The sequence below is a fragment of the Canis lupus genome, chromosome 32, assembly GCF_048164855.1.
Source record: "Canis lupus baileyi chromosome 32, mCanLup2.hap1, whole genome shotgun sequence".
NCBI classification, from domain to species: Eukaryota; Metazoa; Chordata; class Mammalia; order Carnivora; family Canidae; genus Canis; species Canis lupus.
In genome coordinates, this window is record NC_132869.1 from 36,619,092 (window position 1) to 36,646,847 (window position 27,756).

Below are 27,756 nucleotides of genomic sequence, written 5' to 3' on the forward strand. Positions count from 1 at the left end.
AGCCACCCCAACCTTCAGCATCCACCACCCTGATCTCTCAGCAGCCATCAGTATCAAGGCAAGACCCTCCACCAGCAAAGATTACAACTCCTTGAAAGCTTATGTGATGATTAGAATTTTTTAGCAATAAAGTGGTTTTTTTTTAAGATTTTATTTATTTAATCATGAGAGATCCACAGAGAGAGAGGGAGAGAGGCACAGGCACAGGCACAGGCAGAGGGAGAAGCAGGCTCCCTCCAGGGAGCCCAATGCAGGACTCAATCCCGGGTCTCCAGGATCTGGCCCTGTGCCAAAGGCGGTGCTAAACCGCTGAGCCACTGGGCTGCCCAATAAAGTGTTTTTTAATTAAGGTCTGTACATTGTTTTTTTAGACATAATACTGTTGCACACTTAATAGACTACATTGTAGTCAACTAAGCATAATAGTCTATTAACAGTGTACTCAAAAGCACTGGGAAACTAAAAAATTACTCGTCATATTGTGATATTTGCTTTATTGCAGTGTTCTGGAACCTAACCTGCAGTATCTCTGAGGTATACCTGTGTACTCTATACCGCCTACTCAATTTCTTTGGGGTGCTTACCTAGAAATATAATCTTATTTGAAGCATTGTAAGCCAGTTGTATCATAGATTATTTTAACTTTGTTATTTTTAAAAAATGGGATAGCAAAGTTGCCTTCTCATTTTGTCCTTCATAGTGACAATACTACTTGTTTTACCTTGCTGGAAGAGTCTTGACCACCAGAAATATTAGGCATTTCTCTTTTGTATTAGAGCTATCACAAAGTACTTAACCATTTGTGTAATTTAAGTCTTGGTCTATCAAGCAGTAAACAGATGGAACTTTCTAACAGCAATAATTAAACTTTAAATCTATTTTAAAGAGTTGGCCAGTTTACAGCATCACGGTCCATATTCTGTTGTCTCAATTATGTTTACTTTATTTGGATTATGATTTCAGAATACCCAAATATGGGAAGGAAAACAAAATTGTCTATTATTTTAAAAAATTGCATACATAGGGTACCTGGGTGGCTCAAGTCAGTTAAGCATCTGACTCTTGATTTCAGCTCAGGTGACGATCTCAGAGTTGTGAGATCAAGCCCCACATCGGGCTCCATGCCAGCATGGAGCCTGCTTGAGATTCTCTCTCTCCCCCTCTCTTTCTGCCCCTTCCTGCCTTTGTTTAAAAAAAATAATAAAATAAAATAAAATAAAATAAAATAAAATAAAATAAAATAAAATAAAATAAAATAAAATAAAATAAAATAAAATAAAATAAAAAAAATAAGGGACGCCTGGGTGACTCAGTCAGTCGAGTGTCCAGCTCTTGATTTTAGCTCAGGTCATAATCTCAGGATCATAGGATCAATCTCTGCCTTGGGCTCCACCTTCAGCCAGGGTCTTCTTGTGCCTCTCCCTCTGTCCCTTCCCCCAGTCATACCCCTCCTCTCTCTGTCTCTCAAATGAATAAATAAAATTAAAAAAAAAATAAAATTGCATACTTAACAATATTCATTCATTCAACAAATCTTTATTGAATGTCTACTGTGAACCGGACACATTTTTAGGCACTGGGGATCCAGCAGTGAACAGGAGAAACAAAATCCCAGTCCTCATAGAACTTAGATTCTAGTGGATTGGAGATGGATAATAAGCTAAATATGTATAATACCAAGTGTGGTAAATGTGAAGAAGAATATAGCTGAGTGTAGACCTTAGAGAGTGATGGAGTGAGAAATACTGTTTTAGATAAGGTAATCAGGGAAAGAAGGCTCCTCTGATAAATTAACACTTCAGCAGTGACCTGAAGAAGTAAGGGAGCAAGCCAGTTGTTATCTGGGGAAGCAATGCCAGGCAGAGGGCATGGCAAGTGCAGATTACCTGATTTGGGAACATGCTTAGTTGTCAGTTGTATTCATTCCACCTTGAAGCTTTCCTTAACACCTTAAACAATTAAGGGAGAGTTATAGGCCTCCTTTTCTGTGTGTCATAGCATATTTCTATGTAACTTTTTTACATTCTTATCTCAGTATTGTTACGTGCATATTTCTGAAAAATCTGGCCTTCAGGGACAAGGATAGTGCCTTACCTGCCACAGAGTAGGTGCTGAATAGATGGTGATTGAGACAATTTAGCTGCTGCACAACTACTTTTCTGTTTACTTGGAACCAAAGTATTGTAAGAAATACAAATTATTAGATACGTAAGTAAGAGAAAAAAATGATCAAGCAAGCCTTGGTCTGCGTTATTCAGAGGAAAGAAATTTCTTTCAATGAAATTTTTTACGAATGTATTTAAATATTCTTAACTGAAATATAACCTTCATATTTTAAAAACTCATGGTGATTGACATCTATGATTTAATGTTTACTGAATGACTTGGTTACTTGAAATGTTCAGTTAGAAAGGTGAATTTGAAAAGTAAAGTATCTACATCACAAGAGTTCTTTGGATTGTAAATCATTTTAGAAGAGAGCAATTTGCTTTCCCAAAGGATAACTAAGTTATATTTTGTTTTCCATCATTACTGAAAAGAAATTATTTCACAGTTTCTTTATGATCTTAACGAATATAATTTTCTGTTTTAGATCTCCAAAGGTACTAAACCAATTTTTATTGGATTATGTTTCTAATGAAATAAATCTTAGGGTCTGCAATAGATGAGGTTTCAAAGTTTTTGAATTTACTGACTTTTTAAACTTTCCTTTTTTAACTTGAAAGGTTAATCTGGTTTATAGATGTGTCAAAAGTTTTAAAATAAGTAGGAAGCTTATCACCACTCAGCAGAAAACCCTGGTTTGGTCTGTTAAAGGTCCTGTTGTTATTGTACTAGCAAAATGTCAGTGCAGTCTACTTTCTGCAATTTTAAAGTTTCTGGTTAGTTTTCTATAATTTGAGCAACTTTAAATTATGTTTACTTTTAGATAAATCTATTTGGCAGTTAATAGTGCATATCAGTGTTCAAGGTTTTCTTATTTTCTATTCGCCTTTCTCCCATATTTTCCCCCTTCCCTGAAAAAAATGTCAGTGCCTATTTTGAAAACTAAAGATTTATAAACATTTTTAAGCTTTAAAATTTACATTTCCTTTAATATTTTAACGAAAGTGACTTTGACCTTAACTTTAATGATTTTTTTAAAAACCCAGTACATATGAGAAATGAGAAAATAAAGACCTATGTGTGCATTGTTTACTAAAGTGATATTGTTCTATGTATGCTGTTTTGTAGCCTCCTTTTTTTTTCTTTTTTATCTTTTTTTCTTTTTTTTTTTTAAGATTTTATTTATTTATTCATGAGAGACACAGGCAGAGGGAGAAGCAGGCTACATGCAGGGAGCCCGATGTGGGACTTGATCCCGGGTCTCCAGGATCCCGCCCTGGGCTGAAGGCCGTGCTAAACCACTGAGCCATCCAGGCTGCCCTGTAGCCTCCTTTTTTCAATAAACAGCTTCTGTATGTATTTCCATCTTCACTTCTTAACAAGTCTACAGTCAGATTTCCCAGGGGAGGACCAAGTCTCACATCTGGTTGTCATATGCCCTAATAAGTCTCTTTGGGGAAAAAAAAAAAATCTAACCTAGTCCTCTTTCTTTTCATACCACTGACTTATTGAGGCAACAGGGCCGGCTCTCTTGCTTTCTAAACATGTCTTGTTGAGGGACACCTGGGTGGCTCCATCACTTAAATGGCCTGCTCTTGGTTTTGGCTCAGCTCATGATCTCAGGGACCTGGGATGGAGCTCCATATTGGGCTCCGAGTGGGGCTCTGCGCTCAGGGGCAGTCTGCTTGATGAGTCTCTCTCCATCTCCTCTGCCCCTCCCCCTACTCACGTGCATACTTGCTCTTTTTCTCTCTCTCAAATAAATCTTAAAAAGAAAAAAAAAAAAAAAGATGTGTCTGGTTGCATCTACATTTAACTTGTTCCTCTATCTCTTGTATTTCCTATTAATTAAAAGTCAAATTGTAAGGCCCAAGAGATCCATATTAAACATTTTTTGCTCGGATCTATGACAGGTTATTTACTTCTTATTTTAACTCATCAAAAAGCACAGTATCTGGATGAGTCACCATTAATGAGATTGAATTTGAACACTGAATTAGGGTAACAAATCTGATCCCTTCATTGTAGAGTTTCAGCTTTTTCATCTTACTACTGAAAAATAATGTATTTGGTGTTACTTTGCACAGTATGAATCTCTAGGTCCCTATCAGACATATACCTGAATATAATGCTTGTCTAAATGAGTAAATTTCATGAGGGATCACATAATACTAATTTTCTGATATTTTAAATTTTTTTCTGCTACCTCATTAGCCACTGTTTTTCAGTAACAGAATTGTCTATCATCTGGAGCTATTGGTTTGTTCTCTTGCAAAGGCCAGATAAATAATTTCATTTAGTTACTAATAACTAAATCAGAAGATGATATGTTTGTTTTTTGGGTTTGTTTCTGACTTTTCCTTTTAGACTATGATTATAGACTCATGGATTTTTATTATTTCAGTTAATATCAATCACAATTCTTACAACTTTGACTAATGGTGAAAGGGACCTTTCAGGTTGATTCTTGTCTTGTGTCTTTTTGCTATGATAACTATTTTTTTATTATGGAAATGTTCAAGCAAACAAAAGTATAGAGAATAATGTAGTGAACTTTGAATATATCTCAGCTTCAAAGTTATCAGTGTTTTTGATCTCATTTTATCTCCTGTTGCTTTTTTGATCCCCTGGATTATGATCTTACTGATATTTCAAAGTTTTCTTTATTTTCTGGCATAGCAAGGCTTTTAGACCTGGAATCCTCCATTTCTCTAAGAAGCCATCATTACTTTTAATAAGGGATAGTATCAGATAACAAAATCTGAGCCTAATGGTTAATAAAAGCTTTTTATTTTCATTTTTCTTTACTTTCCCATCATGTGTCTCATTGTAATGGTAGTCTAGTTCCATAAGCATGTTCACTCTCCATTGTGGAGGAAGGACACTTCTCAGAGATGGGACAAAATCTTTATATTTCTATTTTAATTGATCTAAATGTTAGGTATAGCTGACAAGTGATTCAAATGTTGGCACATAAGTGTTTTTCAGGAATGCTTAAAGAAAGATTGGGGCAGCCCAGGTGGCTCAGGGTTTAGCACCGCCTTCAGTCCAGGGTGTGATCCTAGGGACCTGGGATCGAGTCCCACGTCGGGTTCCCTGCATGGAGCCTGCTTCTCCCTCTGCCTGTGTCTCTGCGCCCCCCCCCCCACCTCTGTCTTTCATGAATAAATAAATTAAATATTTTTTAAAAAAAGAAATACTGCTTTTTTAAATAAACACCATTTAGTGTTATCAGTTTGCCTGTACTACAATATAAGGAAATCCTTTATAAATATATGATTTCTGAAGGTTTGCTTATACCACTCTTTGTTTTTTTTAGCATTTTTAGCATTTTTTCATAGCAGATGATAAAGTCTTACTGGATTCCAGCTCTTAAATCTGTGTATGATTTCCAAGATGGACCAAACTCTGTCTTTGCCTTTTTCCCTCCTGATGCCCTACTGAAATAAAATGTATAGGAATAAAAAATGAAGAAACCAATAAGTAGGAAGACTACCAAAAAGTGATAACTGAGCAGATTTCTAGATCTCTCTGTTCAGGTACTAAAAGGCACAACTCTACCCTCTCATCTGCCTACACCACTCTCATCTCTGTACTTGGACTATTGATATATATATATAGCAGGCATGCACACCAAGCAAAATATCAAACATATCCTGTAGAGAAATTGGGAAAAGCTAAGGCTTCTAGAGTACAAGTTAGGTCTCCAGAACAAAAGAAAAACACCATCATCGTTCTGGCTTTTAGAGGGCCTGTTGGCACCCTACCCATGCACCCTAAAGGAACACAGCTTGTAACTAACTACCCTACACAGAGTCCTCCTCAGGAGAGCAGTCTAGCCGAAAATCAGACCATTTCCACAATGGTAGAGGAAATCTGTGTTGATTAATGAGTCATCCAGGCATAAATATGAATGAGTAACCAAGATTACCAGGCATGTGAGCAAAACTGATGGCATGAAAGAGAGACTAAAATAATCAGAAAAATTGCTGCTGAAGAAAATAGAGCTAATCAGAGAGAACTTAACAAGAAATGAACTCTCATATTCTTAGGGCTGCAGGAAGATCCTACTACACTCATTAAACAGAATAAAAGAACACAAGTTTTCAGATTGAAAGGACACAGCAAGTGCTGAAATAGCAAATCAGATATCATAATGTACTACTTTCTTGGGAAGCTGCAGAATTTCAAGGATAAACTAAAGATCCAGAGGATGTACAAAGTGACAAGTGTCAGACCGAAATCAAACCTGTCATCTCTAATTCTCTTAATGCTTTAAGACAGTAAAACATTGCCTACAACTTTTCGAAAGAAAAAAATGTGTAATCAGAGATTCTATATCTTACCAAACTGTTAATCAAAGGTAAGAGCAGACTGAAGTTGTTTTCAGACTTTCAAGAACTCAAAGGTACTTTGTCTTGGAATTAAAAGAAATGGATGAGGGGGGTATCTCTCTGGCTTAGTCTACAGAGCATGAAACTCTTGATCTTGGGGTCATGAGTTCAAGCCCCACAATGGGTGTAAAGCTTACTTTAGATAGATAATTACGCTTTCACCATTAGCTTTCTTAAAAAATAGAAGATTATTGTATAAATTTTCACTAAACATTTTCATTTTGGGTTTGATTTTTTTTTAAATCTCATTACTGCCAAAAGGGTTTATTGAGAGAAAAAAAGGGATGAAGAATTACAAACAGTAAAGTAGTTGTGGAGTTATACCATAAAATAAGTTATCGAGCTACTATAGCAAACAATAAGGAGACTAATCCCATAATTTTCCATAGTTCCCTGTGACATCAGCAATAGGCATTTCAGGACTACTTTTAATTGCAGTCACAACTGACTGGTACACCATATGGCCAGCAGATGCAACAGCATCAGATTGTTTTCCCGTCATGACTAGAGTGACATGATCTGGCTTATATTTAAAAACATCATTATAATGGCTATGTTGCAAATAGACTTGGGGGTAGAAATAAGGAGACCAGTTTGGACATGATTTCAGTATTCCAAATAAAAGATGACAGTGCCTTGGATATGGTGGTAACAGTGGAGTTGGGGAAAAGAGGTCAGATTCTGGGTGTAATTTGAAAATAGAACCAACAACATTTCCTAAATGATTAGATATAGGGTGAGCAAGAAAGGAGTAGACGTTTCTGGTCTGAGCAGTAGGAAAAGAGAAACAGATTGGGGGGAAAGACTAGGACTTAAGTTTTGGATGTTTCAGAAGTCCATTTGACCTCCAAGTAAAGATGTCAACTACTTGGATTGGCACTTAGATATATATGTGTGTGTCTGCAGTTCTGAAGAAAGCTCTGGCAGAGTGGGTGAGATCACCTAGGAGGGAATAGAGATAATGAGGTGTGAGGATGGAGACCTTTAGGCATGCTAACACTTAAGATTCAGGTAGATGAGAAAGAATGATCAGAGGTGACTGAGAAGGAGCAGCTAGTGGTGTATAAGGAGAGGGAGCCACAAGAGGATCGTGCCCCGGAAGCCATGAGAAGAAAATGTTTCCAGTAGGAAAGAGTCATTGACTATTCAAGCTGCTGAGAAATCAAGTAGGACGAGCACTAAAAATTCACTGTTGGATTTGGCAACATGGCTAGCAATACCCTTATGTTTTTTCAAACAGCTAACTTGTTGGGACAAAAATAATGCATTAAGTTGTTTGGGCCCAACTACTTATTACATGGATTTCTTTTAGGTATTTCTTTTGGCCTGGAAACTTTGAAATGATTATTAAGATACCAAGAGAGTCACAAAGTTTAAGAATATCTGCTTTAGAGGGTCATGCTAATTAAGTATTTTAAGAGGGCGAAGCTCCTCTGCCTTTTCTTTGTCTCTGCTAAAAAGTTTGAGTTAGTAATTTTAAATCTGATCAGGTTACTGCAGTGAATAAAATTGCCTTAATGTGGTTCAGTATAAAAAAAAAATAAAGAAAACCTTATCCCATGAAATGTCTGCAATAACATCTTTGCATGAATTTTTCTTCTTGCCTCCATAGGTATGGTCTGAATATGCGTTGCTTGGCAGCTCGGGTCAACTACAAGACTTTGATTATCATCTGCACACTCTTCACTTTGGTCACAGTACTTCTGTGGAATAAATGTTCCAGCGATAAAGCGATCCAGTTTCCACGGCACTTGAGTAGTGGCTTCAGAGTGGATGGATTAGAAAAAAGAGCAGCAGCATCTGAGAGTAATCACTATGTGAACCACATGGCCAAACAGTCTGAGGAAGCATTCCCTCAGGAACAGCAGAAAGCACCCCCTGTTGTTGGGAGCTTCAACAGCAATGGGGGAAGCAAGGTGTTAGGGCTCAAATATGAAGAAATTGACTGTCTCATAAATGATGAACACACAATTAAAGGGAGACGAGAGGGGAATGAAGTCTTTCTTCCATTCACTTGGGTGGAGAAATATTTTGACGTATATGGAAAGGTGGTTCAGTATGATGGCTATGATCGGTTTGAATTCTCTCATAGCTATTCCAAAGTCTATGCACAGAGAGCCCCCTATCACCCTGATGGTGTGTTTATGTCCTTTGAAGGCTATAATGTGGAAGTCCGGGACAGAGTCAAGTGCATAAGTGGGGTTGAAGGTTGGTATCCGTCCGCTCCACTGTATCTTCTATCCTGATTGTGTTGAGGAATAAGAAGTTGTAGGTGTTAATTATCTAGCAAGTACATGGCTTATTACCAGAGACCATTCATTGCTCTGACTTAGCAAGGAGGAACAGGTTAAGTCTGAACCTGGGGCAATTTTCTAGATGATGTGATTTAAGGGCTGCAAGAATATCACACCTGAGCAAATAGGATTATTCCATTAACCTGCCTCAGAATCTGAAATTCTCACCAGTAAGGTAAAGGCACAGCGTCTCCAAAAATTTTGCATGAAAAGATACAGTTATGGTCCTATGAGAGGAGACAGGAACAGGAGACCAATAGACCTATCTGTGTACCAGTTCAGTTTTGGTACCACATTAGCCAGGTATCATCTCTCGAGGGAGGTTTAAAATCCTCGGAACAGGGATGCCTGAGTGGCTCAGTGGTTGAGTGTCTGCCTTTGGCTCAGGGCATGACCTGGAGTCCCGGGATCAAGTCCCACATCAGGTTCCCTGCATGGAGCCCGCTTCTCCCTCTGCCTGTGTCTCTGCTTCTCTCTGTGTGTCTCTCATGAATAAATAAAAAATCTTTAAAAAAAATAAAATAATAAAATAAAATCCTCGGAACAAGATAACACATAGACACCATTTTCTCTGACCTTTTATGCTACACTCTTATAGTCTATTACATACTGTCTTTCATTGTCTTTGAGACCTTTCTTATGAGTATAATTGGTACATTTTGGAATTTGTATTTCAAACCTAAGATTGATCAGAAAGCCAAATAGAATTTGACTTTAAAATATGTTATTTAGGGGGATCCCTGGGTGGCTCGGTTTAGCGCCCACCTTCGGCTAGGGGCATGACCCTAGAGTCCTGGGTTCGAGCCCCGAGTCCCACATCAGGCTCCCTGCATGGAGCCTGCTTCTCCCTCTGCTGGTGTCTCTGCCTCTCTCTCTCTCTGTCTCTCATAAATAAATAAAATCTAAAATAAAATAAAATAAAATAAAATATGTCATTTAGGATATCCCAGGATGGCTCAGCAGTTTAGTGCCTGCCTTCGGCCCAGGGCGTGGTCCTGGAGTCCCGAGATCAAGTCCCACGTTAGGCTCCCTGCGTGGAGCCTGCTTCTCTCTCTGCCTGTGTCTCTGCCTCTCTCTCTCTCTCTCTGTCTCATGAATGAATAATTAAAATCTTTTAAAAATAAATAAATAAAATAAAAGATGTCATTTAGGGACCCCTGGGTGGCTCAGCGCTCAGCGGTTGAATGTCTGCCTTCAGCTCAGGGCATGATCCCAGTCCAGGAATCGAGTCCTGCATCAGGCTCCTCTCAAGGAGCCTGCTTATCCCTCTGTCTGTGTCTCTGCCTCTCTCTGTGTGTCTCTCATGAATAAATAAATAAAGTCTTTTAAAAAAATAATAATAAAACATGTCATTTAACCGTAGGAAAGAGCTTAGTGTGTTTTAAGATTTCTTAGTTTAAAATTTATTTTCAAAAAAAAAAAAAAATTAATTTCCCCATTCTATGAAAAGTGATTTCAATATCTTAATATTTTAAGGTTTTATAATATATTTACCAAATGTCCAGAAGAAGGAAGGGCCAAATTCACTTATATTCCTACCATTTCAAGATAATTGTTACCATTTTTGTATGGAGGTCTTTGTATGTAGGCCTATATTTTAACATAGTTGTAATGATAGTTATACAGTGTTCAGAATGGAAATATTTTCTTTTTTTTTTTAAGATTTAATTTATTTATTCACGAGAGACAACAGAGAGAGAGATAGAGTCAGAGACACAGGCAGAGGGAGAAGCAGGCTCCATGCAGGGAGCCCAAAGTGGGACTCAATCCCGGGTCCCCAGGATCATGCCCTGGACTGAAGGCGGCACTAAACCGCTGAGCCACCAGGGCTGCCCAGAATGGAAATATTTTCTTAGGAGATTTCAAAGATATCCATCACCAAACCTTTTCACATAAATTCTATAAAATATATAATATTAGGGACCCCTGGGTGGCTCAGCGGTTGAGTGCCCGCCTTCAGCCCAGGGCATGGTTCTGGAGTCCCAGGATCGAGTCCCACATCGGGCTCCCTGCATGGAGCCTGCCTCTTTCTCTGCCTGTGTTTCTGCCTCTCTCTCTGTGTCTCATGAATAAATAAATAAAATCTTTTTTAAATATATCTTTTACATATGTGTGTGTATATATATATATAATATTAATAGATGTTTTAGATGCTAAAGAAAAAGTGAAGAGTACCCATAACCATTGTTAAATAATATTTTGATTGTTTTTCCAATCTTGTTGTAGAGACACATTTTTTAGACAAATTGGGATCATGCTATATAGTAAATTTTATATTCTCTTTTTTTCTGTAAAATATCTTATTTTCCCTTGTTGAATCTTGAATATTTTAATGACTAGTATTCATAATAAGAATATGCCATGATATGTGTAATACTTGCAGTCCTTTCGTTTTAGTTGGCTACTTAGGTCATTTCCAGTTTTTTTTTTTTTTTTTTTTGCTTTTACACGTAATGATAGTATAGATAGTCATAGTTACTCATTTGCTATTTTAATTATAGTCTAGGAGTAGTTTCCTAGGAAGGTAACTCCATGTCAAATAATATAAATTGATCTATTTTGCTAAACCGCTCTCCAAAAAGGTTGAACCTTCTTGTACCTCCAAGAGCAGAGTGTAGGCTGCTCTTGTCACCCAGCTCTTGCTGTCACGGAACATTTGTTTTTTAATCTGTTGTTTACAAAGGACCTCATGATTCCCTTTCTGTAACAATCAGTGAGGTGACGTACCCTTTTCATATGCTTTTCTAATCATCATAAGATCTCTATATTGTTCCCTTTTCTTATGTGATTAGTGGGATCTCTATTCCTGTGAACTTTGCTATATATAGATTAAGGACAGTGATACTTTATTGCATTTGTTAAAGATATTTTCTTCAATTTGGTTGTCTTTCATTTTACTTATGATTTGTTAGTCTTAGAAGTTTTAAATGCTGTTTCCTGAACTTAAAGACATTTTTAAACTTCTTTTATGGCTTCGAAAATCATTGCCACACTATAATCGGCTGTTCATCTGTATTTTCTCTAATACTTTTATTAGGTTTGTGTTGTTTTACATTCAACTCTTTAGGCCAGCTAAATTGATTTGTATTTTGGTAAATGGTACAAGGTCAGGGTAATTTCAGATTTTTCTTCTCCTATGTACTGAATGATCTTTTTCCCCCAGTTGGTTCATGATGCAGTCTTCATTGTTAAAACATTTTGAATAGCAGAATATGTTTCTGGACTGTTATTCTTGTTCATTGATCAGTGTATCAATTCTTATGTCAGTTGTACATTGTTGCAATTATCACCCATCTTTAATGAGATATTGTATAAACCTTCCTTTCATTAAGTGAAAATAATTCTATTTGAGTTTTGAAGAAAAAAGTCTCCTCTTGGAGAAAAAAATACAAAGTCTAGAACTTATCTGTAGCCTAGATTTCTTAGCCCTTATGGTTCCTAAATCCTTAAACTGTTTTGAAACTACATCACACATATGGTTTTGTGGGTTCTTAGTTTCTTTCTGCTGTGCCCATCTGATGCTTGTTAATTTATTTTAGAACTGCAGAGAGAAGCTTATCTCTCAACACATAGACCAAATTCTGTACACTGTAATATTATTGTATTTCCCAGGTAGGAAATTACTAACCCACTAATACCAAACATTTAAAAGTTTTGTTTAGAACCTTACTAGAGGTAATCCATTAGTGAACTACGTCAAAAATATATGGTTAAGTGTGCAATTTTAATTCATTAAAAAAACATGCCTTGTTCTCAAGCATTACATTTTGACATGAAGGATATAAAAAAGAATTGCAAGCTGTGTTTATACTTTAAGTTGCCTAGTCATAACTGGCCCCTTAAGCAAATATTTCATCTGTCAGATGATATAGGTATTAGACTACATCTTGGGATGCCCGGGTGGCTCAGTGGTTAAGCGTCTGCCTTTGGCCCAGGGCGTGATCCTGGAGTCCCCAGATTGAGTCCCACATCAGGCTCCTGCATGGAGCCTGCTTCTCCTCCTGTCTATGTCTCTGCCTCTCTCTCTCTTTGTCTCTCTGGGTCTCTCTTGAATAAATAAATAAAATCTTTTGAAAAAAAGACCACATCTTGATATTGGAGAAAGAGATGAGTATGTAATTAACTTGAATGTTAAGTACAAACATTTAAGAAAATTTCATGATTAATATTTTAGGATGAACCTGTGGTAACATTATCTACGTGTATTTAAATTGTACAAAATTTGGGGACGCCTGGGTGGCTCAGTGGTTTAGCGCCTGCCTTCGGCCCAGGGCGTGATTCTAGAGTCCTGGGATCAAGTCCCACATCAGGCTCCCTGTGTGGAGCCTGCTTCTCCCTCTGCCTCTGCCTATGCCTCTGCCTCTGCATCTGCCTCTATCTCTCTCTGTCTCTTATGAATAAATAAAATATTTAAAAATAAATATTGTACAAAATTTGAATGTATGAAACAAAGTTATGAAACAAGACATCTATAGCTATGAGCAACATTTTGCTATGAGGAACATGTAAAAAGTCAGTCCTGAAAAGGTAATCTACAACATTGCATTGCTGTCTGTCAACAAATACTGAACAAGAGTGGATAAACCTCCGTTTTGTTTTTCATATCTGATTTAGTACTAGTTTTTAATAATTATGAAAACAGCATAATGCAGAAGCTTAAAAGTTGCTGATAAGCCTATAACATGCCTCAGAGGTAAAACAGTAAAGAGTAGTGTTCACAGTAGGCTCTTAAGTGTCCAGACATGGTGATTTATTTTGTTTCTCCGTTTTATAGGTGTACCTTTATCTACACAGTGGGGACCGCAAGGCTATTTCTACCCAATCCAGATTGCACAATATGGGTTAAGTCATTACAGCAAGAATCTAACTGAGAAACCCCCTCACATAGAGGTGTATGAAACCGCAGAAGACAGGGACAAAAACAAGCCTAATGACTGGACCGTGCCAAAGGGCTGCTTTATGGCTAGTGTGGCTGAGAAGTCTAGATTCACCAATGTTAAACAGTTCATTGCTCCAGGTAAGTAATGTATTACTATGTGTGTCTGGCAATTTTATGTTGATTTATGGCACCTGATACTCCCTTAAAATTGTTTTTATGGTTTTAAAAAGTACATTAGCAGACCCTTTATATAAAGAAACAAGCGGTGTCACCCAAGTGAAATCCCTAGAAAAAGAACAGCTAAAAATTCAAGATTATAAAGAAAATATTTTCTGTGTGAAAAGGCAAGCCATTGATTGAATATTAAGATCCAGGTTACTGCATGGTATGTATCTCCTTCCAGGGATCTGTGTCTCACAGGAATGATACTCTTTGGTTCATTTTAGTATTTCAGTACAGTATTTAATTCTTTAGCTTTTAAACTGTTTTGCGTTAAGGTAGAAATTTTTCTTTATAAGAGAGCCATCCTTTCCTTTGTCTGTTTTTTACCAGCAGCTTTTATTTTTTTGAGCTACGATAGCGTTAGCAACCAGGACTGCTTCTCATATTGAGTTTTGTTAATGTACTAGATTGTCTCAAACTTCATATAAAACCATTTCATTTATAAAATCAAATTAACTTTATGCAACATTTCCCCTTTTAGTAAGACAGTCTCATTAATTAGGATGTAATGTATTTTTCTCCACTAATCAATATCCATGAGAATTAATGAGTCCATTACTTAAAAAGACAATGAAATTTTAGTTAGCACCTCAGGCTTAATACTCTATGGGGAAATGTTGTCAAGAACAGAACTCATTCCCCCACCACCACCACCACCACCACCAACCTTGCAGTCAGTAAATAAAACGAAAGAAAAGGTTATAAGACCTCTTCTGTATTCTCTCCTTGTTCTTTATTGATGACTGTGTAATTCACAGACCTTGAAAGCCACAGTACAAATCTACTCATTCTAGATGGCCTTAAGTAATGGATTTATGAGTGCTTAATGCAGTGCAAATAATGGGTGACCTTTAGTTTTTATTCTGTGACTAGAACTTCTTTTCTCCTATGGTATTCTGTGTATTTCAGTAGATAGGGCATGTCTGCTTGACTGGTGAGAAAGTATGTGGAGGTATTTAAGAACATGTAGCTTGTGATACCCAAGAGGTTATTGTAGCAGAAAATGATTAGACTTTGCAAAAGTACATTTGTATTTGTTTCTATCTAAGCTTATTTTTGTACTAATTGATAGTGTTGTGTGGATTAGGGTGGAAAACAGCAGCCCTTATCTTGATGATTTCAAATGCTAGCAAGTTTTCTAGAACAGTTCTTTGAACTGTATCCTATTTAGAGCAGTCGATTTCATTGTGCACTTCCAGATGCCCAAAGTAATATAAAATATAAGTCTCCTCATACCATGTGAGGGACCCTCACAGTACTTCTTCATTCTGCAGCCCATAGCTGGAGATAAAACTACTTCCTAAGGTGGTTTTAAATATATGGGGGAGAGAACTCTGTGACAGTCACTCTGCCAGTGGAACGCAAGCTGCTCACAGTTGGAACTCCCTGTTGGTGGGAGTGTGCTAACTGGGAATGGGGTGCTTATTTTGATATCTTGGGCATGCCTGGGGGTGCATTTGATCCAAGTGTCTGAGGCAAGTGAGTTGGAGTTACATGAGATTCGTTGCTCAGAGCAGGAGAAGGGACTCAAAGAGGTGAGACTGTTGTATTGAAGCACAGGTATGGGGAGATGAAGCTTTTCAGAGGGCATAGACCTCATGGGAGATCAATTCACTGTTGAGAATCACTGTTGAGAAGAAATTGGAACTTGTACACAAAAGCCTAGGCCTCAGTAAGGTGAATCCCTGGAAGACCAGGGGCCAAATGTGTTGGCCTTTTATTTTTCTGGACCTTGAATTTTTTTCCCTGAAAGGAAATAAAGTTGTCTAGAAGAAAGAACCCGAACATGGGTCTACATCATATTTTTATTGTTTTGTTTGTTGAATAATGTTTTGTTCCTCTTCCTGATTTGTGCTCTGTTAAATTAAATTAGCTTTCCCTTTCTGGAAGCACTCTGTCCACTCCATTTCCATGACATTCTTTCTCAGACTTAGTGAGCTTCTCTTCCTCTGCCTGGCCCTTATCTCTAGGTATTCCTCATGCCTCTTCTCACTGCATCTAGTAAACCTGTTGATTAAAATGAATGAATGAATAGTTTGTGTTGCATGTAAAAACATTGATTTAAAGACTGCCCTTAAGTGTTTATCATCCTTTGTTGCCTAAAGGGACATTATACAACTGCATATGCCAAGAATAAACACTTGTAGTGACTCCCAGGTTTAACTGCTCAGAGAAAGGAGTAACGGATTTCAAAAAAATGGGAAACCGAAAACTTTATATTCAACTTTAAAGCAGGAGTCTCCAGATAATATTATGCTCAAACCTTGCCTGCTACATTTCCAGAGTGGTTGCCAAAACCACACTCACATTCCCCTTGCTACCATTTGGATCCTTCTCAGTGATGCTGACAGGTTATTTAGCTACTCTGTATATCTAGAAAATGGGAATCAAAAGACAAGATTGTTGTGAAGAGGACGCTGGTCTGTTGATTGCTTCATGTGGAAGATCGGGACTTCCCTATGTGGCTCAGTAACTCCCTCTGGTGGTTTTGGGGTTTTAGGAAAATAGTTTTTTGAAAGGTTACATCCTGTGACATCAATTGTTACTTAGTTCTCTGAACTAATCTCTTATAGTGAAACATCATTTATAGTGAGACCATATCATTTCATTAGATTTGTATTCATACAGTAAATTAGAATGGAATTCTGGGAGGAAAATGGGCAATTCTTCAGCCTCCTCCCATTTGGACTTCTAAAGTTGGATACCTATTATCCAGTTTCAGGAAAATGGATGTCATGGTTAATGATACTGCCTAATTAATGAGGCATTACCCTAAGAATGAAAAATAACTAGCACTCAATATACCCTTCTCTGCTGAATATAATTGAAACTTGAGTGATTCATCAGTCAATTCAGAATCCTGTAGTGTTTCAGGAATGTTATTATATTGAGCATCAGATTCCATTTTACCTCCATTAGATGGAGGAAAATGCTAGTTAAGAGAGAGATTGCATGTTGACATTTTTCCAGATGAAATGGATTTTTTTTTATTAGAAGTAGGATTCTGAAGTCACTGTTTAAAAAGTCACTCAAAGCATCATTTAATGTTGTAAGTCTGTCAAGATGTTCTCATTCCTTATACAACTTCCATGATTGTTCCATCATATGAAATCATTAAGAGCCTTGGATCAATTATATCCACACTGGTGGAGTCCAGTATTGGGGGAGTTTAACTACCAGCCCAACATACTAAGACTATCCAAGCTAATTACACTGTAAACACTATCATCAGTCCACATTTTGTCTTTGCTCCTGTTGACACCGTAAAGATTTCCTCAGGAACTCCTCAACCTGATTCTGTGACTATGTTTAAGAGAAATAACTCTTCCACCAATTATGCTCATGAGGGTTCCATTTCCAGTATCATTTCTTTTTCACACTCTTTGGACTTGGATCCAGCAATCCTGGTTTCTGGTCCCTACCCTACTGCTAATTAGCATTTGGCTTGGGCAAAACTTCCATATCTTCATCTCTAAAATGGAAGTAGTAATTCCTGCTCTGCCAGCCTCAGATTATTGCAAGGATCATACGAGATAACACATAGGCACGTTTTTCAAAAACATAAGTTTAATAGAGATCAAGGTATTCATATTTACCTGTAAGGTTATATATAAAACATGTACTACCTATTTTTTGTTGTTGTTGTCATTGGCGTTGTTCTTGCTGCTGCTGCTGCTGCTGCTGTTGGGTTGTAATATGCTCTCTTTCTTTTCTTGGTAGACCTAGACCAGCAGTATTCAGAAAGTCAACTTTCTGGGAATCTGCCGTCATTGTACTATAGATATGCAAGAGAAATTTCCTGTCTGATAATTTGCCAGATAAAACAGCTGTTATTATTTTATCAGCCTCTGAAGGCCAGTAGCTTCAGAATAATAATAATCATAATCACTATCAATTTTTACTTTGTTCCAAGCCACTTTCTTTTTTTTTAATCCTCACAATTACCTTGCAAAGTAATATTATCTCTATTTAACATCAAGAAACTGAAGTTCAAAGAGCTATTTCATCTTGAACATCTCAAAGCTAGGAAGTGGAAGAGAAACAATTCAAACAAGGTTTTGGATTTTTTTTTTTTTTTTTTAAACTCCAAAACCTCTGCTTCCCCTTCAACTTCCCCCAGTACCCCTCACTTTTGGTTGACTACCCTAAGCCCCTGCTTAATTTTCTGAAATTTATTCACAACTCCAGCAAATACCTGAAAACAAACCTTATCGTTTTCAGCATCAGTTAGTAATTAAGAGTGTGTCTTGAGGCTTCCTGGCTGGCTCAGTCAGGAGAACGTGCAACTCTTGATCTCAGGGTCAGGAGTTTGAGCTCCGTGTTGGGTACAGAGATTACAAAAAAATTAAACTTTATTTATTTATTTATTTTTTTTAAATTAAACTTTAAAAAAGAAAGAAAGAATGTGTATTGTGGAACCAAACTAGGCAACCTACATTCAACATTTTGTATCTTAAGCAAGTTACTTCCCTCCTAGTCAGCCATAAAGTGAGAGTAATAGTAGCACTACTCCTATAATTGTTACAAGCGTTAAATGAGTTAATATGAGTAAAGCACTTAGAATATAGTAAATACCTACTAAATGTTAATTAAATTAAAATTTTTAATTCATGTATAAGCCATTCTTCTAGCTTCTCACAATATTATGCGCTGAGTCTATTTTAGTTATTTTTTTCTTTTAATAAAATGAGTATATTAGGGACACCTGTGTGGCACAGCCTGTTACGTGTGTGTCTTCAGCTCAGGTCATGATCCCAGGGTTCTGGGATCAGGCTCCACATTGGTCTCCCTGCTCAGTGGACAGCCTGCTTCTCTCTCTCCCCTTCCACTCCCTCTGCTTGTGTTCTCTCTCTCTCTCTCTCTCAAATAAATAAAATCTTTTTAAAAAGGGTGTATTAGAACAGTCATTGATTATTGATCAGCCAGCGTTTCATCTAGAAAAGGCAGTTTGATCAACAATACCTTATCCATTTGCTCTTAAGCCTCTAATAGGAACTAGACAGGCCTGATGCTCACAAGCCATCATAGACTCATCAGTTCTGATTTATTTATGGTGACTTTAGTGAAATAATTGATGATGATAACGATGATGATGATGATCAGACACAAAGTAGTGAAGTGCTAATTTTGTATGGTTAGTGGTTATCAAGGATAAATTACGATTAACTTTTAATACAAGGAGCTTTTCTTCTAACCAGTCTTTGTTGGTAAATTCTCCCCCTACAGAAACCAGTGAAGGTGTATCCTTGCAACTGGGGAACACGAAAGATTTTATTATTTCATTTGACCTCAAGTTCTTGACAAATGGAAGTGTGTCTGTGGTTCTAGAGACCACAGAAAAGAATCAGCTCTTCACCATACATTATGTCTCAAATACCCAACTAATTGCTTTTAAAGAAAGAGACATATACTATGGCATTGGGCCTAGAACTTCATGGAGCACGGTTACAAGGGACCTGGTCACTGACCTCAGGAAAGGAGTGGGTCTTTCCAACACAAAAGCCGTCAAGCCAACCAAAATAATGCCCAAAAAGGTGGTTAGGTTGATTGCAAAAGGGAAAGGATTCCTCGACAACATTACCATCTCCACCACGGCTCACATGGCTGCATTCTTCGCTGCCAGTGACTGGCTGGTAAGGAACCAGGATGAGAAAGGTGGCTGGCCGATTATGGTGACCCGCAAGTTAGGAGAGGGGTTCAAGTCTTTAGAGCCGGGGTGGTACTCTGCTATGGCCCAAGGGCAAGCCATTTCTACTTTAGTCAGGGCCTATCTATTGACAAAGGACCATTTATTCCTCAGTTCAGCTTTAAGGGCAACAGCCCCTTACAAGTTTCTGTCCGAGCAGCATGGAGTTAAGGCTGTGTTTATGAATAAACACGACTGGTATGAAGAATATCCAACCACACCTAGCTCTTTCGTTTTGAATGGCTTTATGTATTCTTTAATCGGGCTGTATGACTTAAAAGAAACTGCAGGGGAAAAACTCGGCGAAGAAGCGAGGTCCTTGTATGAGCGTGGTATGGAATCCCTGAAAGCCATGCTCCCCTTGTACGACACTGGCTCAGGAACCATCTACGACCTCCGCCACTTCATGCTTGGCATTGCCCCCAACCTGGCCCGCTGGGACTACCACACCACCCACATCAATCAGCTGCAGCTACTCAGCACCATCGATGAGTCCCCAATCTTCAAAGAATTTGTCAAGAGGTGGAAGAGCTACCTTAAAGGCAGCAGGGCAAAGCACAACTAGAGCTCAGAACCAAAATGATCTTGCAGCCTCTGCCCTGCACAGAGACCATAGGCTCCGTCTCAGCAGAGCATAGGCACATTTTAAAAGGTTGTGTACTAGGTTTGTATGGATTACATCGAAGTGTTAGATGCACCCCGTCCTCTGGTAATCGCATTCTATGAGTTGGGTGTTTCAAAACATGGCACTTGGAGCAGAAAAGTGTTTAGTCGATGGCTGAACATGATCTATAACTTTGCCTTGCTTATCACCGTCTACAGTTGTGCAGACAGTCCAGTCCCTCTGGGCCTGGGGAAGACACTGGTAAGTAGCTGTTACTGGCCGGTCGTCTGGCACTTACCTGAAAACTTAGTATGGGTCTCTTTTAAAATGTGATGATTTATGTTTATTTTGGAAACAAACTTTAAAAAAAAATAATGTGCTGTAATACAGTAAATGTGTACTCGCAGCCTGAATAGTGGACCGTGTGCAACTTTTTTAAATGATGTTTCTTTTCTACAGATTAATTTCTTGGCGAATTTCGTGTTGCATTTCTTGAATTTGTTATATATGGAGAATATTTTGAATGTATGGTTTTCTTGAAATGTGTGAATTAAAAACACAACCAGTGTTCAGGCTTCACAGTTATATAATGTAAGCACAACTAAAACAAAACTTGTTGACTGCACAAGAAATCACAAAAATGTTATGTTTTATGAAACTTGATCTACAATCAGTAAAGATTTGATAATCAGTCTGTCCCTCCCCATCCCCACTGCGATGGTTTCTTTTTGTCACTGTCTAGAATTCTGTGTTTCATTTCAGATTGCACTTGAGAGTTTTGTCTCTTTTGGGGGGACATTTTTGGGACATTGTGGAAATTTTATTTGAGAAAGGAGCTAGTCCACCCTCACCACCCTTTAAAGAAAAATACTATGTCAAATATTACATACAAGAATCATAGCAGGTGTTTTCCCTACTTTTAGATCATTCTTGGTCATTGACATTGACTCTGCAGTTGTCAATGGTCAATGTTTTCCTTTGCAATTTTAATTATAAATTATTTCAGCTCTTGGGTAGAAGGGATTGATGCTACCACATTTGCTGTACGTGTGTAACCAAGACCTTTATTTGGATTTTATATCCCACTATACCTTACCTCACATAAATATGTTTCACAGCCCTTGTATCCTGGGCAGTGTCTGCTATAGGGCTTCAGGCATCATCCAAATCAAGCGAGGTCGATTTTGTTGTTTTTGTTTGAATGTACGACAGTACACTAAATCAACACTGTAACTTATACAGGTTGAAATATGAGACCCCACACTTTTCAGGAGACTGAGTCTGACAAACACATTGCAATTTGTCTGTGACCTGTATCAAATGCACATCAAGAGCCACATGGGCACTTGCCTACATATTCCAGCATAAATTGAACTCAGCCTACCAACACTACTTAGAAACCAGAAAATATATACATATATATGAATATAGTAAACATGCAAAATATAGTATGTATTAGTGGCAAAGAGAGCAGGATCAGAGAAGACAATATAGGTGTACACTGAAGACAACCTGGCCACGGTAGAAGAAGCTTAAACTCCCAAGTTACACGACCACAACTCTCTTCTGCCCACAACACGACGGTTGTGGGTTTATTAAGTTTCCCGCTGGCTTTCGACCTTTGTAGTTCTTACACGTTATTAGATGCCTCCACAAGACTATCTGGACTCCTTTTTTTATTTCCGTGCTCCAACATGAACTTTCTCCAGTCGGGAAACCCTTTACCCGTTATCTTACTTCTTACTGAGAACGGTCCAGACTTCGGCCTTGTGTTTGCATACTGGTACTTCAGACTAAGGGAATCCATGAACACAGCATGGTACTGTTCCGCGACAAATATCAGTGCCTTAACAATGTGGCTGTCCTTTTCCACTGAAAAAGGAAAGACATTTTGATCTAGAAATGGCATTGCTGTTTCACTGCTGTTGGTTTCACACTGCCTTCCACGTTGCAACAGCAACTTGATTTTTCTTGTGATCCCAGAATTTTCTAAGAGGATGAGCTGAACCTGCAGCAGCACCGCCAGTGTACACCAGTGGTTCTCAAGCTTTAGGCTGCCTCCGAATCACCTGGTTGATTACTGAGCTACAGATTCCAGATAGTCACTAAATCTGCCTGCAAAGCATGACAGTCTGCATTTTTAACAAGCATTCAGATAATTCTGGTGCAGGTGATCTGGGGGGCAGACGTTCAGGAACACTGCCCAAGACCATCAATTGCATTTTTGTTCCGAAACACCTACAGAGTTCTTTGGGTTTTTAATCATGTAAGATGTTTACTTATTCTGAGCTTAGAGAGAATGGGGAAGGTGTTTTAAAGTTTTATTTTGTTTTGTTTCATTAAATTTTTCTTTGTTTCCAGGTAATGGGTATTTGTTTTGTACGCTTATCTTGAGTTAGCTTTGCTGTTAAATTAAATCTGTTGCCACTTCAGTTGTAAAACCAGCCAAAAGTTTCCAGACAGAGGTCAAGTTTGACCCTTTAGGATCGTTGTACATAAAGGCTTCATCCAAAAACCATCCAGTGTATGTGAGCAAATAGAGAAATGACACAAGCACAACTCTCCAGATGTGGCAGTCCTTTCCTTGGCCAGCGCGCGGACTCTTGCTGAAAGCTGCTGTTTTCATCCTTGTTGCAATTGTTGTTCTTGTTTCTCCTCCATTGTACATGTGGGTTAGAGACCATGTGTCAAATATGCAATAAAGTGTTTACCGGATGCCCTTCCAAAGGGTGGTCCTTGTAAAGCTGTACAGACTTTGCGGTTTAAGCACAATGTGCACATGTTAGTTTTCTATACAGCAAAACTTGATTTTTTGCAGATGGAAAGGTATTTTGTTTCTATACAAAGTAAATGGATTGTTTGTGCTTAATGTAAAGCTGCTTTATAAAATTGTAAAATAAAGTTTTTATCTTAAAAGGAATATGCCTGGATCATTTGTTCCTTCTCTAAGGTTTTTTTGAGCCCAGCAAGTGGATTTCTTGACCATTTTCTGTTCAACCTGTGACAACTAGTCAGGCAACAGATGTTCATGAGCGGTTCAGGCCCTGTAAGGCAAAGTGCCGAAGAGCCTGTCACGGGTCTCACCCCCAGAAGCTGTGATGGACAGGGACACGATGTCCAGAGAACAGCTTTGGAACGATAAAATGCCAAATTGTGTCGTCAGTCAGGGAAGGTGTGGAGGAGACAAAGCCTAAGTGGGGCCTTCAGGCCCAGGTACCGGGTAGAGGAAGAGGAAGAGGTAACGAGCAAAATCGGGGTGCTGCGGCAGCTCTGAAGGTGCCCTTAGGCTATTCAGGTTGGTTACCATTTTTGCCTGATTTGAATTTATTTGAAAGTTTGTCCTTCCTGTATTTTCTATAATTGCCCCTTCTCCAGAACAATAAGCATTATTTAATCTTCTCCCCCTCTTCTTCTCAGAGGGTAATGATACAGGCTCCCCAAATACAAAGAAAACCAGAGACCAGTCTGGGTTTATACTATGTTTCCTTGCACAGTATTTTGGGGGTTATAAGCATTCTGCACCATTTGTATGATGGAATTCCAATGGATCACCAACCACTTGCTAATCAACATCCGTGGCAACTCTCTCCTCTCTCTCATCCCCAGTTGGGAAACAGCCATAGGTTGCAAGCAGTTCTTGGTCTGGATGAGGTCTCCGTCTTGCTTTGATTTTGCTATTTATAGCCAAACTGTTAATACATTGGCCATTCCGTGTTAGCACACTAAACGCCATATATTTGCCTCCCTATTGCCCTCGAGAGGGGCCAGACCCTCCTAGGCATGGCAGTGGACTTAGCCCATAGTCTGTGATGAGCTCTTCCTCCCAGAGAATGCCTCCTCCTCCACGGGACTGTGACAGCCACTGTGTGTCTCATGACCCTGCCGCCTCTTAGCCAGGACCGCTGGACTAGGGGTGAAGCCCTCAGTCAAGCTGGGCCAGTGAGCCTCTTGCCCAGAATCCAAAATCGAGAAAGATTAGAAACCTGAAGCAGATACACAGTGAAAAGCAGAGATGAAATCAGAACCTCGACAGTGCTCCAGGCCCTGGATCCAGTGCATTTCTGAGGCCAGCTGCGTCCCTCAGTGTCAGGAGCTACTAGTATATTCTTAGGATGCGTTCCTCTGTGTGCTGAAGTTGGCTGGGCTTGATTTACGTTACTTAGAATAACAAGCGCTGATTAATGACACCATGCCTGCGTTACGGAGAAACGTATAATGTAAATTCTACATTACAACCTCTTCCTCCAATCTGGACTATATTTACTAGGGCTGCCATAACAAAGTACCATAGACTCAGTGGGTTCAGCAACAGAAATTTATTTTCTCACATCTCTGGAAGCTAAATTCAAAATCAAGGTGTCAACAGGTATGGTTTCTTCTGAGGCCTCATTTTTTGGCTTGTAGACAGCTGCCTCACTGTGTCCTTGCATGGTCGTCCCTCTGTCCTATTGCCTTCTTATATGGACACCAGTCATACTGAATTCAGCCCCATTCAGATGACCTCATTTTCCCTTAATTACCTTTTTAAACGTCCTATCCCCAAATATAGCTGAGGTCCTAGGGGTTAGGACTTCAACATGGATTTGGGGGGAAGGAAACAATCAGCTCCTAACAACCACTCTTCACTCTTAAGTGCAGAGAAACAGAACGAGCCAAGGTCTCCATTTAATTAGTTGATAGCAAAGGCCAAAACTCCTAGATCTTTAGGGAATATCAAGTGGGCAAAAATCTACACTCAAGGGGCATGTGGATGGCTAAGTGGTTGAACATCTGCCTTTGGCTCAGGGCGTGATCCCGGGGTCCTGGATCGAGTCCTGCATCGGGCTCCCTACAGGGACCCTGCTTCTCCCTCTGCCCGTGTCTCTGCTTCTCTCTCTCATGAATAAATAAGATCTTAAAAAAAAAAAATGTATACACTTGAGGCTTGGCCATTGTTAGTTAGCATCAGGAACCTGCTCTACCCCCATGGCCTTGAACTGTCTTGTAATACAGTCCAGTAAGAGAGACTAATCGATCTTCAAGTTTTATAAACTCATAAAAGGTAACCACTAAACTTAATCAGTGGTGTTAAAAAAGTCCACAGACCCAAACATCAGCTGCCAGATTTTTATTCTTCCTACCCTGTGACATTACCTTTAGCCCATCCCGAATATGGAAGTTGGAGGTATTAAAAACAGATAAAGAGTGTATCAGAATTGCAAGTTGTGGTGAGATGTGTTCAATGACATCTTTTTATAAAAAAATCTCAAGTCTGCATTATTGCAACTGTTACAAATAGTTAACAATATAGGGATAAAATACTGCTTTTCATTATACCAACCCATCAAAGATGTCAAACTGAAAATGGATGTGAATTTAAATGCTGTATCTATGATGAATTTGAATGTTTGCTGCTCACTTTCTGGTGAAAAGAGCTACATTTGCCATCTGGTGAGCACGATTGGTAACTTGTGTGTGTGTGTGTGTGTGTGTGTGTGTGTGTGTGTGTGTGTTGCATTTCCTGAATGTTAAGTAGCAGCAACACTGTAATTTTGCTAATCCTTTTCCAGGAGTAGAAGGATTTTGGAAAATGACAGGGCTGCAAAGCAAACCAAGGGGGAGCTGTAGCAAAGAGAACAGCAAAAGGGGAGGGGAAAAAAACCGTGAAGCCTCAGGAATAGAGCAGCCCTAGAACTGATGGCAAACACACAGTTGAGATAAAGGTATTGTGGGGCAACCCCAAGCTCGTGGCATCCGAACTCCCCGCCCCCTGGAAGAGCTGGTACTTTCTTGGGGTTCTGCTCTGTTCTCACCTGTACCTTGTGAAAGCACTGAAATAAGAAAGGCTGCTCTTTTTCAGTTTAGAAAAATCTAGCCAAGAGCAGTTGGTAATCTCTTTGGGGACTAGAAGAAGGAAATAAATCCTTGGGACCAGGTGGGGGTGGGGGTGTCTTGGCAAAAGTGCACGGTTTTGATTTAATGCCTGTTACTTTGTCTTTCCTCTTTAACACCAGTGAAATTAAATCTCTGCAATTCAATTGAATATTGAGTGGGAGGCCCCAAAGTAATTCTCAAATCCCATCAATGGTGTGACAAGGTAAGGGAGGAGAGCGTATCTTCTCAACTCCTGCAGGCAGCAGAGAGGCACTATCTCCATCTGGAAGTGCCCAGCAGAAGATGCTCCCCGGGTAAGTGCCGGTGCCCTTGAAGGAGTATTCTGGGTTCTTGCTATCTGACTACAGCAGATGCTTGATGATCTTTGCTTAAGGTTAGGGGTAGGGAACAAGCACCATTCTAGGCGCTTCCCAAACTCTCACAGCTTATGTGAGTGAAGGCCTGACTCTAAGAGGGGATGAGGAAACAACACCGTTTAGGTAACTTGCTCAAGGTCAGGCAGTTGTTTCCACTGAATACTTACTGACACCTTCCTGCCAGCCCTGAGCTACCTGCCAACAGGAGAAGTGGAAAAGATGCCATTCCTGCCCTGAGTCACGGCCTGGGATGCTCTCCCTCCGGTAGGCCTGGGGTAGCCTTAGCTTTCCCAAATCCAAGACCAAGCAGTAGTGGCAATATAGCTGCGAAAGAGGCCTGGTGAGACGTGGTTGGATTAAGGGCAGCCGTGCAGCTGACGGACACTGCAGGGTGAGGGGCGGGCAGGGGCCAGGGCAACCTCAGGGGGGCAGTGACTGGTGGTTCGCCCGCTGAGATTCATTCTAAACGTGTGCACAGGGGTGTTCTGCAGACCGGGTCCCCCCCCCCCCGGGCCTAAGCTGGGCCTAAGAGCAGTGCCTTTTTGCAGAGGGGCTATTACTTGACAAACCAAGGTCTGGAAGCCAGGTTCCGTGTCCTGAACCACCCACCCCAGGCCGTGACCACCTCCACTCGCTCCTGGCTACGCCCCCCCCCCCCCCCCGCCCCAGCCGTCCCACACAGCGCCCAACCTGGGCCGCAGCTCTTCCCGGGATGAGAAAGCCCCAGCAGATGAGAAAATCAGCCCATCTCACTTGCAGGCTCTATCAGAACTGCTGAAATTGGTACTTGCACCACTAAATGATTAGAAGAGTCCAGAAACGGGAGGTTATTTCTCGATCAAGGCTCCTCGGCATGTGCCCCATTTCAGCATCCCTGGGTTGTCTGGTTACATTAGACTTTGAGGGCCCAGCATTAGAGCCCCATCGGTAGCCTCTCTGCAACCCCCTCCTGCTGTTGACTGCCTTCCCTAAAGGAATTCCAGAAGCTCCCTCTATCACAGAGAAGGGTGTAAGGGAGCGTGTGCCTGTGGGCAGGCATGCACCCAAATGCACGTGAGAGAGCTGGAAGGAGGCACAGGGAAGGTGCCAGGCACCCTGCTGGCTGCTGGGGATGCAATGATGGGTAAGAGCGAGCCCCTGTCCTCTGCAAGTCTGCCAGGAATGGATTCAGGGGGTCGATGTTTTTATTCTTGGTGTTGGAAATCTGACAAATGCCAGATCCGGGTTTGGATTCATGAGATCCTAAAGAACTTTCCTACATCCAACTTTATAGAGTTTATCCTCAGGGTGGTCCTAAGGGGAGGGCATCTGCTTTCAGCGTGGGAGTCTGGTCCACGGACT

The 27,756-nt window shown here is 39.7% G+C and overlaps 1 protein-coding gene across 3 annotated transcripts in view; it reads left to right on the forward strand.

Annotated features, from left to right (window-relative positions):
* GLCE (glucuronic acid epimerase) overlaps positions 1-23,105 on the forward strand; it is a 114,633-nt gene extending 91,528 nt beyond the window's left edge. For 2 of the 3 annotated variants that reach the window (XM_072809384.1, XM_072809383.1), the window contains 3 exons: positions 8,113-8,708; positions 13,569-13,811; positions 19,122-23,105. In XM_072809384.1, the coding sequence (XP_072665485.1) occupies positions 8,126-8,708; positions 13,569-13,811; positions 19,122-20,146 (1,851 nt within the window). In that variant the 5' untranslated portion in view covers positions 8,113-8,125 and the 3' untranslated portion in view covers positions 20,147-23,105. The remainder of the gene's footprint in view (positions 1-8,112; positions 8,709-13,568; positions 13,812-19,121) is intronic. The other variant, XM_072809385.1, reaches the window with a different exon arrangement.
* The last annotated feature ends 4,651 nt before the right edge of the window (positions 23,106-27,756 follow it).